At 36.2% G+C, this 19,155-nt stretch overlaps 1 protein-coding gene across 2 annotated transcripts; it reads right to left on the minus strand.

Moving 5' to 3' along the window:
- Nucleotides 1–4,055: 4,055 nt before the first annotated feature.
- Nucleotides 4,056–16,735, minus strand: OPRPN (opiorphin prepropeptide). 2 transcript variants are annotated; one of them, XM_023190248.2, is made up of 4 exons: nt 16,577–16,675; nt 15,274–15,339; nt 15,043–15,098; nt 4,062–4,874 (listed from the first exon to the last, which is right to left on the minus strand). In XM_023190248.2, the coding sequence occupies exons 2-4, from the start codon at nt 15,322–15,324 to the stop codon at nt 4,598–4,600; spliced, it is 384 nt and encodes a 127-aa protein (XP_023046016.1). In that variant the 5' UTR covers nt 15,325–15,339; nt 16,577–16,675; the 3' UTR covers nt 4,062–4,597. The 2 variants fall into 2 exon arrangements, with proteins under 2 accessions (XP_023046015.1, XP_023046016.1); XM_023190247.1 differs by lacking the exon at nt 15,043–15,098 and having other exon boundaries at nt 4,056–4,874; nt 16,577–16,735.
- Between the last annotated feature and the right edge of the window lie 2,420 nt (nt 16,736–19,155).

Consider the following 19,155-nt stretch of genomic DNA (forward strand, 5'->3'; position numbering starts at 1 on the left):
GACCAGCCTGGCCAACATGATGAAACCCCATCTCTACTAAAAATACAAAAATTAGCTGGGTGTGGTGGTGGTCACCTGTAGTCCCAGCTACTCGGGAGGCTGAGGCAGGAGAATCACTTGAACCTGGAAGGCAGAGGTTTCAGTGAGCTGAGATCACATCACTGCACTCCAGCCTGGGAGACAGAGCAAGATAAGTCTAAAAAAAAAAAAAAAAAAAAAAAAATCAAGAACTGGAAATGATAACACTTAGTGAAGGAATGTTGAAAGCTGAGATAGGGTGAGTGGTAGGCCTCTTGAGCCAAACATTCAAGTTGTAAATGAAAAGGAAGAGATTTTGAAGAAAATTAAAATTGCTACTCCAGTGAACACACAAATGATAAGAAAGTGAAACTACCTTATTACAGATATAGTGAAAGTTTAAGTGGTCTGGATAGACGATAAAATCAGACACATTTTCTTAAGCCAAAGCCTAATCCAGAGCAAGGTCCTAACTCTCTTCAATTCTGTGAAGATGGAGAGAGGTGAGGAAGCTATAGAAGAAAAGGTGAAAACTAGCAGAGATTGGTTCATGAGGTTTAAGGAAATAAGTCATCTCTGTAACATAGAAGTGCAAGGTGAAACAGCAAATGCTGATGTAGCAGCTACAGCAAGTTTTCCAGAAAATTTAGGTAAGATAATTTCTTATCTAGCTAAGAAAATCTAGCTAAGGTAAAATCAACAGATTTTCCATGTAGACAAAACAGCAGTGTATTGAAAGAAGATGCTATCTAAAGAAGGTGTTTTCGTAGCTGAGAAGTCAATGACTGGCTTCAAAGGACAGGTTGACTCCCTTGTTAGAGTCCAGTGTAGCTAGTGACTTTAAGTTAAAGCCAATGCCCATTTGCCATTCCTAAAATCCTAGGACCTTAAGAATGATGGTAAATCTACCCTTCCCGTGCTCTATAAATGGAGCAAGAAAGCCTGGATTATAGCACATCTGTTTACAGCGTGGTTTACTATTTTAAGTCCACTGTTGATACACACTGCTCAGAAAAAAGATTCCTTTCAGAATATTACTGCTTATTGACAATGTACGAAGTCACACAGGAACTCTCATAGAGAGGTACAGGGAGATGGATGTTGTTTGCATGCCCTCTAACACTACATCCGTTCTGCAGCCCATGGATCAAGGAGTAATTTTGACTTTCAAGTCTTATTATTATGGAAACACATTTCATAAGACTATAACTGCCATAGATAGTGATTTCCATGATGGAACAGAGGAATGGAAAAATATTTGTGATTCATAAGAGGAGTCCAAATATCAATATTTTAACAGGAGCCTGAAAGAAATTGACTTCAGCCTTAATGGATGATATTGAGGGATTTGAGACTTCAGTGGAGGTGTATATATCTCCAGTCATATATATATATATATATATATTTGGTTTCAAATTCAGTCTTTTAAAAGTGTTTCTCTATTAAATCCAATATTGAAAAAAATTTGTAGTTTTATGCAAGGTTCTGAATGTTTAATCAAATATTTAATGCCACATCAAATCGATACTCATCATGGCTTTTAGAGCTATAGTTTCTTGTCACAATTAAGATAATTTCATATTAGATTAGTGTGTGACCATGTTTTGAAATATAGTAAACTTTAGCAAATATATCTTCATAAATAAAAATACCCAGGCAATGAAAATATGCTTGGACTCTGAGAGAAGATTGAATGTCAACCTTCTGCCTTTTGATCAACTTAGGAGTGCAATTAGTATGTTTTATTATTTTATTGAAACTTGCTGTCAAGTTTTAGAATGATATAAAGATAATAATTTCCTTCAGAACGAAACTAATAAACAGCACTTTAAGCAAATTGCTAGGGTCAAGATGCTAATATCAATATTCCTTTACATCTTAGTTCTGAATATTCATAAATGGAGATAGCATATGCTTTATTTTCTATATGTAAAATATTTATTTTACTTCCTATATTGTTCTATCAAACAAGTTGGAAACAGGGATGATGCATTCTTACCTAAGTAACTATTTTATATGCATTATCATCCAGAACATATAGTCTTGAGCTTATTTACATATTTTTAAGCATAGTAACATTTTGCTTTCTCTAAAGAGTCTAGGAATCTTAAGCCTAGGTAAAGTAAATAAGGGAGAAGGCAGGTGGAAGAACAGAGAGTAGTATATAATGTTTGGAAAAAGAAAAATATAGGCCCAAATATCTTCAAATTCAGTTCTGTAACATGTTATACAAGCCAGGAAAAACAGGTATGAGTCTGAGTGACCTCTTGAGCTTGTAGATTGCTATTGCTAGCAGTCTTTTTGTTGTCGTTGAGAGTTGGGATGGGGACAGAGTCTTGCTTTGTTACTGAGGCTGGAGTGCAGTGGTGCAATCATAGCTCATACAGCCTGCAAATCCTGGTCTCAAGGGATCCTCCCACTTCAGCCACCTAACCGGGAGTTAGGACTACAGGTGTATGTCACCAAACCAGCTTTTTTTTTTTTTTTTTTTTTTTTTTTTTGTAGAGTTGGGGTCTAGTCAATAGAATGTAAGAGTCGTTTGTTATAGAGTAGTTTAGTGATTGTGTGTAGGATTCAAGTGAAAGGCAGGGGTCCAGTTTCATTCTTCTTCACATGGCTAGCCATTTATCACAGCATAATTTATTGATTAGGGGCTCCTTTCCTCATTGCTTGCTTTTGTTGACTTTGTCAAAGATCAGATGGTTGCAGGTATGTGGCTTTATTTCTGGATTCTCTATTCTGTTCCATTGGTCTATGTGTCTGTTTCCACTAGATCAATTGAAGTTGATATTTTAATTATTTTATTTATTTTCTCTTACTTTATATTATTATTTGCTTATATTTTTGTTACCTGGTTGAACTTATATATATATATGTACATTTCCTGGGTAAAGGCAATAAAAAACTGATGTCATTTATTTTTCTGCTGTCTCTGCCCTTTCTATGCAGGAAGTCAGGAACCCTCATATTTTTCCTTGACTACTTATTTGGCCTCAAGATGCTGCGTGAAGTTACTTGTGGTGTCAGCCTATGTGCTGATAAATCCTCATTAGCAGTCCACTCTTCTCTGCCTCATTCTCAATCCTGGGAGGATGATCATACAAACTCTTACACGTGGGTTTCCTTACCTGTGAGATTTTTGTTGGGTTCTGCTGGTGAAATAGGTGGAGGAGAGAGGTAGGGGTACTATTTGTTATACAAGATAAAAAATGGTACAACCGTATAGGTTCCTTGCATGAATGGAGCTTAGCTTCTAAGAAATCAGAGAACTGAGAACTAGGCAGAGAAGAGTTGACTGCTAATGAGGAGTAGTAGTCACACCTGGCAGTAGTCATGTCTTTGAAAGTAGTTTCAAGTGGAGATAAACACTCCAGTGGGACTATCTGGGAAAATTCTTTCTGAGTCAATTCTAAGAATTCAGTGAGATTCCAGGCTCTGAATCATTAATCATGTAACTATTAGGAGACTATTATTTGTGTAACTATTAGGAGCTTAGCTTAGCTCCATTCTTGGCAAGGGACCTATACAGTTGGACCATATTTTATCTTTTATACCAAATATAAAAGATTTATACCTCTCCCTTCCACCTGTTTCATCAGCAGAAGCCAACCAAAACCCCCAGGTAAGAAAACCCACATGTAAGAGTTTGTATGGTTATCTTCCCAGGATTGAGAACTAGGCAGAGAAGAGTGGACTGCAAATGAGGAGAAGTAGTCGCATCTTTGCACAGTGGGTCTTACTGGGTGGAATCTCCTTCATTGTCCCAACTCTTCTTCAGGCTCTGGGCTCCTTATTTGTTTGTTCCCTTTGCTTCATCAAATATAGGACTATGACCAGCTCTACTGGGAGACCCTGAATGTCTCAATAGCCATGTATTTTTTTTTTTTTTAAATCCTGTCCACTCTCTTTAAATATAGCCTTCATTAATTTTTTCCCATAAAGGGTCTCTGTTTCCTTCTGGGAACCTGTGTAATCAACTCTTGGTAGGTGATAAAATATAGGATAGAGTGATAGTCATAATGATAGCAATAGGTGCATATTACTGCTTGAATACTTTATTTATTTAGTGTGCCAGTTAGATCAGGGTTGGTTCCATCAAAATCATTGCAGTTTATTTCTTCTAAGATATCAGAGCAGTTTGGAAAATATCATTTATTGCATCTTCAAACAAAAATGGCAAAGAGTTTTTGCCAAAAACTTTTAGAGGCTGTGCTGCTTAATGTAGTTTGGTTGGAAGTCGTAACTTGGACAGTGTCATTGAGCAATATGGTGTGAGGAGGGTTGGTGAGAATTTCAGTAGTATTTTCAATAGGTGCTGAGGGGATTGCTGCTGATGTGGAGGTGGCAGGCTCTGGTGTTGAAGAGATAGGTACCGTTGAGGAGGTGACCATCATTGTGGGTTTTGTGGAAGTGTTGGTGGTTGCTATTTTGGTAGGGGGATTTGTGATGATTGTTTTATCTGTAGTGGTAATATTTATTTGGGGCTCAGCGTTAGAGATAGGAAGGTAAACAGCAAGGAAAAAAGGAATAGGAGGAAATGGGGGTTTTAATATCCTAATAGGTCCTACATAGTAAGGTCTTAGTGGGAAATGTAGGTTTGGATAACCCTGAAAGAGTTGAGGTTGCCTAATAGGTTCCAATGGAAAGAGTTGAGATAGAATGACTGCTTGGCTAAATTGAGAAAAAGAAGATGGTGGAACTCGCCCTGGGACAAAAGGAAGAGAAAGTGGTGAATTAAGTCTTGAGCCATAGGGAGGTGGGGGACTTGGTGGAACCCATCTTGGCCAGTAGGGTAGAGGTGGTGGCAGCTGGCCAGGCAGATATGGTCTTCTGGGGAATCTTTGACTCTCACTGGGCTGTGGAGATAAAAACAAAGGCAAAAACAGTTTCTAAATTTGATCATTTAAAGTTCAAACATTAGGATACACTATGTATTAGTATGTGTGCTATGTATACATTAGGATATACTAAGCCATAAGTCATATATTTCACTGAGAAAATAAGTTAGAAAAAATAAGGAATAGAAAATTTCTTGTTTATTCTGGATGCCTGTATAATCAAAGAGAAGTAGAATAGTATTAAATCAGAAAAAACAAAAAAAGTGGTAAGCTTGCTATCTGACCTGTAGGTTTTAGGGAGGAACCAAATCACCTTGATCATGTATAAGAAAAGACCACCTTTGAACGTAGTTTCAAGTGGAGGTAAATACCCAGGTTGACTATCTGGGAAAATTCTTTCTTACTTCATTCTAAGAATTCAGTGAGATTCCAGACTCTGAACTGTTAATTATATAACTATTATATGCAACACTTCTTTCTAGGGACGAAGAAAAACAGATTTAAGACACTGCTTATGTGAATCTGAAATCCAGTGGAAGATATAACCCTCAAACGACAATACGAGGCAATACAACAAAAAGCCTATGGAGCCAGTATAGTATCTTGGTTAAAATGAAGACACTGGAGTCTGATTGCTAGAGCCTCCTAGAACCACTCTTTCCACTGTTGCATGCTAGCTGGGTGACTTGCTTATGGTTATCTCTGCCTGTTTCCTCACTCCTCAACTGGTTCTAGAAATAGTTCTTAGCCATTTATAGTGGTAGATAGGATTATATATAATCTATGAAAAGTGTTTAGACAGAGTAAGGTAGAGTAAGGGCTCAATATAATTTTGAGTTATTTTGTACTCTATTTTTTTTTTTTTGAGACGGAGTCTCGCTCTGTCGCCCAGGCTGGAGTACAGTGGCCGGATCTCAGCTCACATTTTGTACTCTATTAATAACAAACGCAGCTTGCAGATGGTAGCAATTCAAGAAATAATTGATTAATACTGTAAACAATTATAGCGATTTACAGGAAAATTTTAATTTTTATCAAAGAGAGAGGACCAATTGCCATGTAGAGAAGATAGCATTTGAAATGAGGATAAAATAACAGAGTAGAAACGAGGAGGAAGAAGCCAAATTAGAATAATATCATAAACAAATGAACAAGGTCAAGAAAATATAGATTCTATTCTAGCAACCGTCAGAAGACCAGTTTGCCTGAAACAAAAGCTTCAGGAAGGTGCAAGACTCTAGTCATTCTCCTATAACATTCAACTCCTTCCTGTGTCTCTGCCATACTGCCTTTAGAAACATCAAACTTTTGGATCAACTCTATGCAAATTACCTTCACTAGTCCTGCTTCCATGGTAATGAACATTGCTGGATGAATGTCACACTCTCTAATGGTAGCAACACTGGAGATCTATAGTGTCTGTGTTTGTCTGGTGCATCAGCACTGCTAAATCATTTCCTCCCACTTTTCCCAAAAGGCTGTCTTCTCAGCGTCTATACCTCACTTCTACTTTTCTTGCTCCCCCACTACACTCATCAGAAGATGATCTTGCTTTCTATTTTACATAATTTAGGCCATCACACATGAGAACTTCTTCACTTTCCTGCCCTACACCTATAAAACTCACAAATATCTTGCTGTTCTCTCTTCCTGTTTAAGACCAGTCTCTTCCCCTTTGTTTTACATCTACATCTTCTCCATCCCTAGGGTCTTTCTTCCCTTTATTCTTGTAAAATAAACCTCTTTTTAATCCCTGTCTGTATTCTTTCAGCCTATAATATTGATTGTTATCTCATGTATTAAAAAATCTCATTCTTAACCTAGGGTACCCCTGAAGCTTTCTTTACTAGCTGATCTCTCTCCATTCCTAGCCAGATAGTGATGAAAGTTGATTTAGATTTTCTGTTTCCACTTCTCAATTTCCCTTCTATCCTGGTTACTGTCCCCATCACACAACTGAATGTCTTACAAACATCAGTGACGACTCAAAAATTCCAAGTCATTTCAGAGGGAGCCATAGTGATGTCTTGGTCACATGATCAATTCCTCTTATATCTACATTTGCCTCTTATATGTACATCTACAGGTCTTAGTTATCAATCTTTATTCTTGTAAGATAAAGATAAACACATTTATTTGGGTTCTTTCCGGGCTATTGATCCATGGACTTCCAAACCACAGGCTATCCAGGATCTTAGGCCTTATGGCCAGAAGAAGAAAAATAAGCCAGGTTTATAAAATTCTCTTTCTCTTTTACCTTGAACTAGGAAATATTGAGATATGCTAATTAGAAGTAGGAACTAAAATGTGAATATTGTGACATAAAAGGAGCCAGACAGAGGTTGGAGCATTAATAAGGGCCACGTGCAAACTAAGCTATAAGGACACAGGGACTGTGAGTAAAGAGAGCACATCTGAGGGAGAAACAGTACAGACAGAAGCAGGGCTGCCATGAGAAGCAGAGCCCAGTTTTTAGGGCTGCCTGCTTTTGCTGTGCCAGTTCTACTTTATATTTATTCTTGCATTGACTTCCTTATTTAAGGAAGGAAGAAAATATTTACTGAGAACTTGGCCGGGCATGTTTCCTTCCTTTAAGGAAAAAGGAAGTCAATGCAAGAATAAATATAAATTAGAACTAGCACAGCAAACTAAGGCAGCCCTAAAAATGCAAGAATAAATATTGTGAGTGGAACCCTCTTCTTTGCAACCAAACACGAAAGCCTGTACCACCATCCAATCTCATCTTTTGCCATTTCTTTCTCCTCACTCTGGCCATGTAGAACTAGTACTAGTTCTTTTAACATAACGAGCTCTTTCTGGTAGTCCCTGTGCCTTCATAAAAGCAATTCCTCTAGCTGAGAATGTTTCACTCCTGCCCTAATTTCTATTCACTTGGCAATCTCTTCCTTCAAAATGTTTAAGTGGCTTCACTCCCCTCCCCCAATACTTTGATATGAAAATTAAAAGAATTGTACAGAAAATACCTTTATACAATATAAAATCAGCCAAAATTTTACTTTTGTAAAGCTTTTATTGGAGACAAAAGCAAACTTCATCACTTTCTTTTTTTTTTTTTTGAGAGGGGGGTCTCTCTCTGTCACCCAGGCTGGAGTGCAGTGGCCGGATCTCAGCTCACTGCAAGCTCCGCCTCCCGGGTTTACGCCATTCTCCTGCCTCAGCCTCCCGAGTAGCTGGGACTACAGGCGCCTGCCACCTCGCCCAGCCAGTTTTTTGTATTTTTTAGTAGAGATGGGGTTTCACCGTGTTAGCCAGGATGGTCTTGATCCCCTGACCTCGTGATCCGCCCGTCTCGGCCTCCCAAAGTGCTGGGATTACAGGCTTGAGCCACCGTGCACGGCCCATCACTTTCTTTCAACAGTTATAGTAATTATTTGTTTTGATATTTTTCTCCACTTTTAGGCCATGTGCTATTTTACTGCTGTTGAAGGAGTAAGTTGTATCTTCTTTAGCTTTGTGTCTTTAGTATCTTAGTCAGTGCTTGGCATCTTTTTGAATAATAAAGGGTATGAGGAATTGGAGGTAAGCTAGGTGTCTTTATTCTTTTTGTTGCTTCAGCACTTCTATTATAATACTTATAGTCACTTATCATATTGTATAGTGTAGTAATTATTAACTTCTTCAAACAACGTCTCTGTATTATTTATCATTCTGTCTCCAGTTTCTGGCACCTTGGAGGTTCTCAGTACATTTTTTTTTTTAAACTAGGTCTTGCTCTGCTACCCAGGCTGGAGTGAAGTGGTGTGATCTCAGCTCACTTCAACTTCTGTCCCCTAGGCTCAGGTAATCCTCCCACCTCAGCCTCCAAAGTGCTGTGACCATGGGAGTGTGCCACCATATCCAGCTATTTTGTTTTGTATTTTCTGTGGATATGGGGCCTCACTATGTTGTCCAGGCTGGTCTCGAGCTCTCGAGGTTAAGCAATCCACCTGCCTTGGCCTCCCAAAAGTGCTGGGGTTAAAGGTGTGAGCCACCATGCCTGGCCAGGTTCTTAGTAGATGTTTTTGAATAAATGAATGTGGACTCAAATAAAATTGAGATATTAATTCATGACTGCTAACATTAATGAAGACATAAGTGCCAAGAGGAATTAAATTAATTAAGTTTTAATCCTTTTGAGTTTGAAAAGTCATGGAAGTTTGTAGACCCAGATTGAAATATCAGAACTGGAGAAATCGATTTGGAAAGCACTGTTGGGTCAAAGCAATAAGTAAGAAAGTAATGAAGAAATGGCTGAAGACAGAAACTTGGACATCAATAAGAGAAAGCTGAGCAGGTCGTGAAGGAAAATCAGAGACAGGAGGAAACCCAGATGGTACAGTGCCATGGAAATTAAGTTCAAAGTGAGCTTTGATGAGCTGCTCTCTGGACCCTAAGCAGAGGTGGGGAGAAATCATGTGAAAAATTACACCTTACAGCAAATAGCTGACCTCTGACCTCCATTCTTATTATTTTTATCTTTTCCTATTCTCTTAACACAATTTTTTCCCTTGCTAGTTTCCCTCGTCCACTGGCCAATGGTGGTGAACTTTATAACCCTAGGCAAATGATGAAAATGCCTTCTTAAGGAGTCTACATTTGGGGCCGATTACCTCCACAAATGATAAGCTTATTTGAAACAGAATACAGAACTGGCCATTTTGAGTTTCATTTTTCTTATTTGTTAAGGGAGAATAATAATTGTCACACTGGATTTCTGGAGAGATTAAACAGCGTACTTTTGTAATATACTTCTTGGCATATGTTAAACACTCCAGAAGTGGAAGTGGTAACTTTAATATTATTATTATTCAGCCCACCTATATTTAAATTTGATTGTATTCTCTCTGTAGTTTTAACATTTGATGGTTTTAAATAATCAAAAATGATTTAATAATGTGTGAGTTCCATGAGGGCAGATATTTTTAAATTTATTATTTATTTGTCAAACTTTTATGGAGCTTAGATGCAATTTTGTTATATAGATACATTGGAGTTAAGGCGCGGGGAGGTCAAAGCAGGGTCTTGTAGGTAGGGGTAAGGACTTTGTACTCCTGACTTCTAAGTGTTATGGAAAACCATTAGAAGGTTTTGAACAAAGGAATGATATGGCAATATTTACTTTGGAAAAGCATCTTTCTGGTTGTTGTGTAGAGAATAAACTACAGGGACAATAGTGAAAGCAGGGAGATCAGTTATTGTTGCAACAGGTAGGAAGCGATCGTTGCTTGGCCTAGAATGATAGCAGGAGGTTGGTAAGAAAGGGTTAGATTTAGATGATGGTTGGAAGGCAGAGTGGGCAATATTTGCTGAAGGAGCGGATCTGGGAAGTGATAGAGTCAAGGATGATTTCAAGTTTTTTTTTGACTTGAGCAACTGGATTTGTGCTAATAGATGGAGAAAGGGTAAGAGGATGGTGTCCTGGGACACTGACATTTAGAGATCAGGAAGAGGAGATGTGTCTGGAGAAGGAGACCAACAAGGAGTCGTCATTGAAGTAGGAGAAAAATCAGGAGAGTGGAGTTGAGGAAAAAGAAAAAACTCCCTTTAAGTAGGAAACTGATCATGTCAAATACAATTTAGACATAATTATCATGGAGACTGAAAACTGACCCTTACACATGGTCATTTGGAGTACAATTTGACAAATGTGGTTTCATCGAAATGATGTGAGCAAAGTCTGCTTGGAGTTGGCTTAGGACAGAACAGGAGAGAAAGTGAAGATGTGCAGAGGCAACCTTTTCAAATGGACCATGATGGGAGCCATAAGATCAGTGGAGAATGAAAACAAACATACAGATGGTATTACCTCATATTTATGTGCTAGTAGGAACAGTCAATAGAGAGAAGGAAAAATTGCTGATGTAGGATGTTTAGATTTAGAGTAGATAATTGCAGGATAATTGGAGGAATCTCCTTGCATAGGGGAGAGGATAGGACCTACTGTACAAGTTGAGGGGTTGGTCTTAGTATACACTGGGGTGATTTTAGTTCATCCCAGATAATAGAAGAAAAGGCAGAAGATAGGCAAATAGATCAAGGCAAGTTAAAATTTTGTTTCTCCATTCACAAGTTATGTGAATTTAGGTAAGTTATGTAACCTCTTGTTACTTTCCTCATCTTTAAAAGAGAGAAAGTAACAGTATCTTCCACATGATGTTCTTTAGAAAAAACAATTAAAATGACAAATAATTTAGCATAGTATTTTGAAAACTCATGAATAATGTTGAGTTAATTTTATGATTATTTTGTAAATGAAGTATCAGGTTTTTACATGCCATTTTGCCTTGATCACTGTCTCTATAGACTGGGAGTTAGCAAACTAAGGCTGTGGGCCAAATGTAGTTTGCCTGTTTTGGTAAATAAAGTTTTACTGGAACATAGCCATGCCCATTCATTTATTGTAGCTGCTTTCAAGCTACCTCAGCCAAGTTGACCACTTATACAGGCCCTCAGAAGCCTACAATATTTGTTATCTGGGCCTTTTCAGAAAAAGTTTGTCAGTTCCTGCTCTGGCTATTGTTACCAATCTGTCCTGTATCCTCTGACAGTCATATACTCCTTGAAGTTAGAGGTCATGTTTATCAGTGTTTGTACCCTTCTTACACTATAGGTGACATTAAGTAAATATTTATGGATGCCATTCAGATATTTTAGAAGTTTCATTTTTTTCCTCCAAATCATTATGGATGACGGAAAGTAAGAGTGTGTGGGAAGAGACGGCATCTTTCTGAGGTCTTGTACTGACTTCATGTACTCAAGTTTTGCATGTCACTCAGAGTAAAACTAAGGCTCTGCAAAAGCCCATGAGACCTGATGCAGCCTCACCCTCCTCTAACTCTCTAGTCTCACCTCCTGCTCCTAATACTTCCCACCTCACTCTCTACCAGCCATGCTAGACTCATTCTTCATACTAGGCAAGTGTGCCCTACTCCAGACTTGGGAACTTCCTGTTTCCTCTGCTTGCATGGTTGGCTTTTTCACCTCTTTCAGGTCTTTAATCAAATGCCATTTTCCACTGGGCAACCCTATCTAAAATCACATCCTTGTTCTACCCCCTACTAAAATTCCTTCTTCCCAAATTTTCTGCATCACATAGTCAGTTATTTTGTTTATGGCTTGTCTTCCCCAAGTAGAATATAAGCTCCATGAGGTTAGAAACTTTTTGTCTGTTTTGTTCACTGCTGTTTACCCAGCATCTAGAATAGTGCCTGGTAAATAATAAGTGCTCAATAAGTATTTTGGGTTGAACAAATTACCCGTATTTGGTGATAAGCAGAAATTTCTTTCACTTGGTTTCAGAATGCCGTTTCCTTCCTTGCACATGGCAAGGAGCATAAGGCTTTCCCATGACAACATTTGAGCATTTATACAAACCCATAAGAAGTCCTCAGCCTTTCTCTGTTTGATTTCTCAGTTGACCAGGGCCTCGCTACTCAAAATGTTATTTGCTGACCAGCAGGTCAGCATCAGTATCACCTGGGGGCTTGTTAGAAATGTAGACTCATGGGGCTCAGGCAGACCTACTGGATCAGAGTCTGCAGTTCTACAAAATCCCTAGATGATTTGTGTTCCTGATAGAGTTTCTAGAGTTTGTAGAGTTTTGAGAACTACTGGCTGTCTTCGGTTATTTGATATCTGCTTATCGTTGGTTTAGTTCAGGCTAAAGGTTTTGCTTCGCTTTTTGTAATTATTTTATCATAGCCCCTTCTGTAAAGTATTTTATTTATGTTCCCTTTTTAAGCTTATTTTACTTTTTACTTTTTTAAAACTTCCGTTTCCTATCCTTACAGATTAGAAACTGCCAGACTGACAGCTTAACTAGAGCAGTTTAGTGGACAGATTGTGCTGCAAACAAAGGCTTCTCTATGTTAGGGATGGCAGGTATTGGCAAAAATGCTGTCCTTATTCATCTTGTGAGCATGGCAGATGTCCTTGTCAATCAAGAGCTATGTTACCTTTGAACTTACACTTGACCTATTATCCATCCCTGTGTCATACTTCATATAGCCTATCCAATGGCACAAATGAACAGGTACGACTCTGAAACCTGGTTGTTATTACTTGGCGTCAACTACACAAAGGTCCATACACTCGTTGTGTCATTCCCCTAATACTTATTGAGGATTTATCTCATGTTCAGCTCTCTGCTATGTAAAGGAGCATCCCAAATAGTCCGTGGGTTTTTGTGAGGTTTGGGAGTAAAACTATGCTCCAGAGTACATTGTAAATATATAAATACGAACTGTTACTTTTAATTTAAATTCTGGATAGTCCCTATCTCAAAAGAGATAATCTCTGATATATTGAAAGTTTTAGATGCTAAGTACAATAAAATTTCTTTATTTAGACTAACGCCTAAGACCGTTGTTAAGATTTACCAACTTTTCATGAGACAATGAATACAGCAAGACATTTTTGCTAGAGTGACATTAAAATTATGTCTTGTGGTTCTTGTTTTCTTATATCCAATAGTATTTAATTCTAACATGAGAACATTTATGTATTAAACTCATTTTTTTAGGACATGGAATCCTCTGCTTCTTATATAAATGGGATTCTATACTCTTTCAAGGTAGAAAAGAATTTAAGTTGCATTTGTCTTGCAATTCAGGCTTCTGGAATAAAAATATGCCATTAATTCATATGAATCCTCAAAATGGATGCTTTATGTAGGGTTCCTCAGAAGTTGTCTATCCTCAGTATGAAACAGAAGGCTGTAGATAGAGAAACAAAGACAGCATTTCCTCTATTTTTGTCTCTGAAAAGTATTCTAGTCAACAATCTCTATTTCATTTCCCCCAACTTTCTCAAGTTTACTTGATCATGGATCTTTCTTTACCTTCTAATTTATCATATAAAGTCTGAATTAGTATTTATTAATGTGAGCAGAGAAGTCATATTTGTCATATTTGGGGAATTCTACCAAAAAAGTGGTATTCCAGAGTAATAAATTTGATAATAATTGTAATTATTGACTTACATTTTTTCATATGATGGATTGATTTAAGTTGAATTTACCTCGAAAGCTCTCTTTATATATTTCATGCAATTATAACATAATAGCTTGAGAAGTAAATTTCAAGAAAATTTACTCAAGGGGTCTCAGACTTCAGCATGAGTAACAGTATCCTAGAATGCAGGTTTCCAGGCCCTAAGATCAGCTATTCTTTTTTTCTCAGGTCTGGGTAAGGTCTGGACATGTTCATTCTTAATAAGTAGATCAGGTGTTTCTGATATAGGTATCTCATGGAGTATAAAACTCTTCTATTTCAACCTCAGAAATATAATTTTTATACAAATGTTATTACATTATCACTATATGCTTCAGAACAATACAAATGTCATTAAATATCACTAAAGAGATTTATACAAATGTCATTAAATATCAAAAAATGTTTCAGAACAATAATGCTACTTTATTTGTGTCATTGCTAGGGTCTATTGATATTTATTTATTCACTAGTTTCTCTTAGGTAGGTACTATACTAGGAGAAGAAGACCTAATCTATGAAGATCTCAATTTGGAATTCGACTTTGGTATTTCTGTGTCAACCACCACTAGGCCCAACACACAGTGGATTATCAGTAATTACTAAGAAATGAGACAAATAGGGCTCTTTCTCTCCTCTCAAGCCCACCCAACCCCAGCATATGCTAGGGAAATTTGTCTTACTCTGAAATTCATATTATGCTGTGATGTTTTTGGCTATGGCACTTATCAGTTGTTACTTTGCATTATGTGTTTTTGGATCTCCTATAGAGCTTTAACAAATGCTTTTCAAACGTTTTAATTAGGGTAAGTGCTTCTTGAGTGAATGATTTCTTTTTCTGTTTTTATTTTTTTTCCCCAAGTGAGTAGCACTTTAAATTCCAGTCAGTTAAAGGAATATTTTAGTCATAACAAATATATTTGCAAGCATCAGAAAGGCTTTCTGATTTTAGTTTTTATAAATATTTTCAATAAAAAACTATTGTACAATCAGCAATCCTTGCATTGATATATCATGTTGTCTTTTTAGAAAATTTATCATGAAGCTCCAACTGTATACTTTCTTATTTCCTACAAGTTTAAAACATTTAGTAAGGTTATATTATATTTTTCTCACAATTTGATGGTAGTCCTTTTGAAAAAGAAATAAGAAGGAACATATGTTTCTAAATAAGAGCTAGCTCTCCTAGATACGACCTGCCCTGTGTCCTCTTTCTGCAGTCCACTGTCCCTTCACGCTTAGCAACCAATGACTAGATGGTTACTCATAAATGAGAAAGGAAAAGGAAAGTAAGAACAAGTCCATAATGATCCACAGCTTGACACTGTATTTTTATATACAGGACAAAATTGTTGGTATCAAAACTTTCTTTGAAGTCATGATTAACAAGAAGTATGACAAGTAAATTTAGAATTGAGGGAACTTACTGTGAAACATGAAATAAGAGCCAACAGGCCCAAGAGGAAATTTAATTTCATTCTTTAAAGTTGCTCCTAAAAACAGACCAAAGATTATCCACAGTTAGCCAAATCAATCAACAGTGTTTTTCAAAATAAAAAATTTAAAAGCATTTTAATGCTTGTTATGTAAAATGATGAAGGAAGACCAACATAACCTTGGAAGATGTGCTTGATATCTGGGGAAAGGAAGCAGCATAGATGCACAGCAATACTGTCATGTTTGTGGTTTTTAAAAATAAAAAATGGCACTACTTTATTTTATGAAAGGTAATTTTCAGATAATTATTGAAAGTACATTTTAAAATTAAAGCAACATTTTTGGAAATTCCTTGTTGCCTTTAGTGGTGACTACCTTGGAACGTAACTAATTAGGGTATACTTTTAGTGCGTTTACTTAAAATTAATCAAAACTTACAGATTTCTACAGATTTGTGACCTAAATATTGTCAATGTGACAGGACTGTTGTAAAAAACAACTTCTTAATGCAATTATTGTGTTATTACTATTAGATCTGTCTGAAGCAAAAGAAATTGTGTAATGTGTATTTTTCCTTTAACATCACTCTACTGAAGTATAATTACTTTCATATGATTTTTTCCCAAGTTATTCCAAAAGTCAATTATTGTCTACCAGTGTGTGAATTAGAAAAAAGAGGTTTTTGTCCTAATTTGTTTATAATTTTCAACAATATTTAGTAAGTACATGGCACTCTGGGTTCTGGGAAGGCAAAATTCAAGCACATAGGCTGACAGATTGTTCTGGGGTACATGTGGCATCTGTCATTTGCATTAGCCTTGAAAGTAACATAAGACAGATTGATAGATCCTATAGTTGTATGTGCATGTGTCTACCCCCTTAAAATAGCTTTTCTTCTAATATATTTTCATATTAGAAAGCAGTTTAGCAGTACATAAGAAACATAACTCAAACGAGAACAGAAATGCAAATCTATCTTATACACCTTTTGAAGACTCTTCTACTCAGGATTGATTTTAGAGACCATAAAATAGAGCAGTGGAAAAAGTCAATAGATTGTAAAATTGGATGTAAATTGTGCAACTAATCAATGTGAATGTTCTTGACACTTTTTCAGAAATTTTAAGGAATTTTACCACTGACAATGATTTTTTTTTTTTTTAAACACATCTGAGATTTTTAGGTAACATGACTATTTCCATCAAAAGTCATGAGGGTGATATTCTTGAGAATATGAACAAAAGCTAGAATTCCAAAGCGAAAATTCTTACATTCATATTTCTATATACCTACCTTGGTAGAAGATTCTTCTTTGGAACAAATTACTGCTTAATCTTACTCTTGCCAGATACTCAATTTAGGTAGCCACAATTTAAAAGTCCAAGAAGAGAAGGAACTTTGATGGAAAAGCCTTTCTTCTTAAATACCTCTGTCTTGATTTTTATTGGAGTTAAGAGAAAGGTTGAGAAAGGGTAAAGTTCTGTATTGATATTCTTTACTGAAACAAAGAAATGATAGTTGCAGTTGCCAGTTTGGCAGCTTCATCTACAGAACTGTGATCCAATCACTGTTCGAGCAGGCCCTGGGGCAACACACAGAATGCTGGAGTACAGTGGTTTCCAAACTTGACTGCACATCACAACTATCTGGGGAGCTTTAAAAAAAATTCCAGTTCTCAGACCTTACCCCAGAACAATTTATCAAAAGTTATGGGGCAGGAAGACAGGCAAAATAATTTAATTTTGTTTTAAAAATTTTATTAATTTTATTTATGTTTTCTTTTCCTTCCAAATTTTATTTTAGGTTCGAGGTATCTGCGTAGGCTTGTTACATGAGCAATTTGTGTGTTGCTGGGGTTAGTTGTACAAATTATTTCATCACCCAGGTAGTGAGCACAGTACTCAATAGGTAGTTTTTTGATCCGCACCCTCCTCCTGCTCTACACCATCAAGTAGGCCCTGGTGTCTATTGTTCCCTTCTGTGTGTTTCTGTGTACTCAATGTTTAGCTCTCATTTATAAATTAGAACTTGCAGTATTTGGTTTTCTGTCCTTGAATTCGTTTGCTTAGGATAATGGCTTCCACCTGCATGCATGTTGCTGCAAAGGAACCCAAGAATTAAAAAACTCCCTAAGTTATTGCAAAGTGAAGCTTTGTTTGGGAACCACTGCTGTTAAATGTTATAGATACTGAAATTTTAATGTGTCTATATATATGTATCAGAACTGACATATATATGTGTGTATGTGTATATATATATATATATATATATATATATATATATATATATATATATAAAGAGTTGGTTTATTTGAGAAGAAGCTTATCTGGGAAGAAGGAATTTAAAGAAATGGAAAAAGTAGGCAGTTGAAATAAATTCTTTGTCTTAATTTTGAAAATAACAGGAGATATCTAGTGGTAGGAGATAATTAGGAAATAGAATCCTTCTAGTTTCTTATTTTCAATTTCATATTTCTTTCCCAAATGTATAGTTTTATTTAAAGATATTGTACACATGCATTTGAGCTACTTAAAATGTTAAATAGATAGAAATTACTTAAAATATTTTTCTGAAGTTAATAATGAATATCTGGACTGCTTAACAGATAATAAATTCTCCAATATATGTTGCATTCTGTAAGTATGTGGTGTTATCCCATTATCTAAACCAGATGGATAAATACAATGTACACTAGTCTACCAAAGATGGGAGGTATGGGAACATTACACAATCTATTTTACATTTATGGCAAAAGGATGTAGTAAATTACACAATTTTATTTATAAGATGAAGGCAGGTACTGAGAAATTTAGTCATATGAAATAAAATCTATTCAGTTGAGAGGAAATTACCATATGCTAGAAGACGTTATGCTTTATTTTCTAATAGCCATAATTTGTTGAATCCTTACCATGTCCTAGACTGTGTGCTAATCACTTTATGTAGATTAGCTCGCATGCTCACAACAACCCCTTGCAATGTATGTTATTATTATATTACTGATTAGATAATAAATTAGAGAGGAGTCACATAACTTGCTCAAATTCACTAAAATAGCTGAGATAGGAATTGACCTTATATTTGCCATATTTGAGAGCTTGATTTTTCCCCCTAATTATGCTACTTTGTCTCTCAAATCCAATTATTTGAACCACTGAAGTAATTAATATATTTTTAATAGTAGCACTCATTGACGCTTGAATGTAACTCATCAGTAATACATGAAATCTATTTAGGGAGTAGTAAACCGAATTTAGAGGATGGATAGAGCAGAACAGAAGTAAATATCAGATTGCATTATATATAGGTACTTTTCAGGATATATTATATGGTTATATATGTGGATGTACTAGGTTATTATGTAAAATATATGTTTTCTGTCAGCTGCAGTCAATAAAATGTAAGAGTCTTTCGTTAAAGGGTAGTTTAGTGATTGTGTGTAGCATTCAAGTCAGATAGCCTAAGTTGAAATGTCACCTCTCCTCCTATTAGCTGTGTTTTATATGATCAGCTATTTAATCCAATTATGTCTCAACACTGTCATTTACAAAATAAGATAGTAATACTTCTACTTCTTGATATCATTCTGAGGATTAAATAAATAGGAGATAGAAAATTGTGACCCATGTTATTAGTAAGTGTTAGCTTTTCAATGGGAATGTCTTTCTTCCATCATGCAATTTAAAAAATATTCTGGGTGTGATGAATCTCTAGTAAAGGTGTAAAACATATTCAAGTTTAAAAGGTGACTTAAAAGCTTTTGGTAGTGAATGGGAAATTAAGTTGGAATTGATCTTAAACTACCTAGTTTTCTTTGCCTCTGTCTTTGTCAATGACAAGTTGACAATTAGAACTCTTGTCTCATTTGTTAG

The sequence above is a fragment of the Piliocolobus tephrosceles genome, chromosome 3 (genome assembly GCF_002776525.5).
Source record: "Piliocolobus tephrosceles isolate RC106 chromosome 3, ASM277652v3, whole genome shotgun sequence".
In the NCBI taxonomy this organism is placed as follows: domain Eukaryota; kingdom Metazoa; phylum Chordata; class Mammalia; order Primates; family Cercopithecidae; genus Piliocolobus; species Piliocolobus tephrosceles.

Bases quoted from the DNA above. Each gene is read 5' to 3' on its own strand.
- OPRPN (XM_023190247.1), bottom strand. From the start codon at position 15,324: ATGAAATTAAATTTCCTCTTGGGCCTGTTGGCTCTTATTTCATGTTTC. The intron at 4,875-15,273 runs GTAAGTTCCCTC...TTATCTCCACAG, and splicing joins CTCTTATTTCATGTTTCACA to CCCAGTGAGAGTCAAAGATT.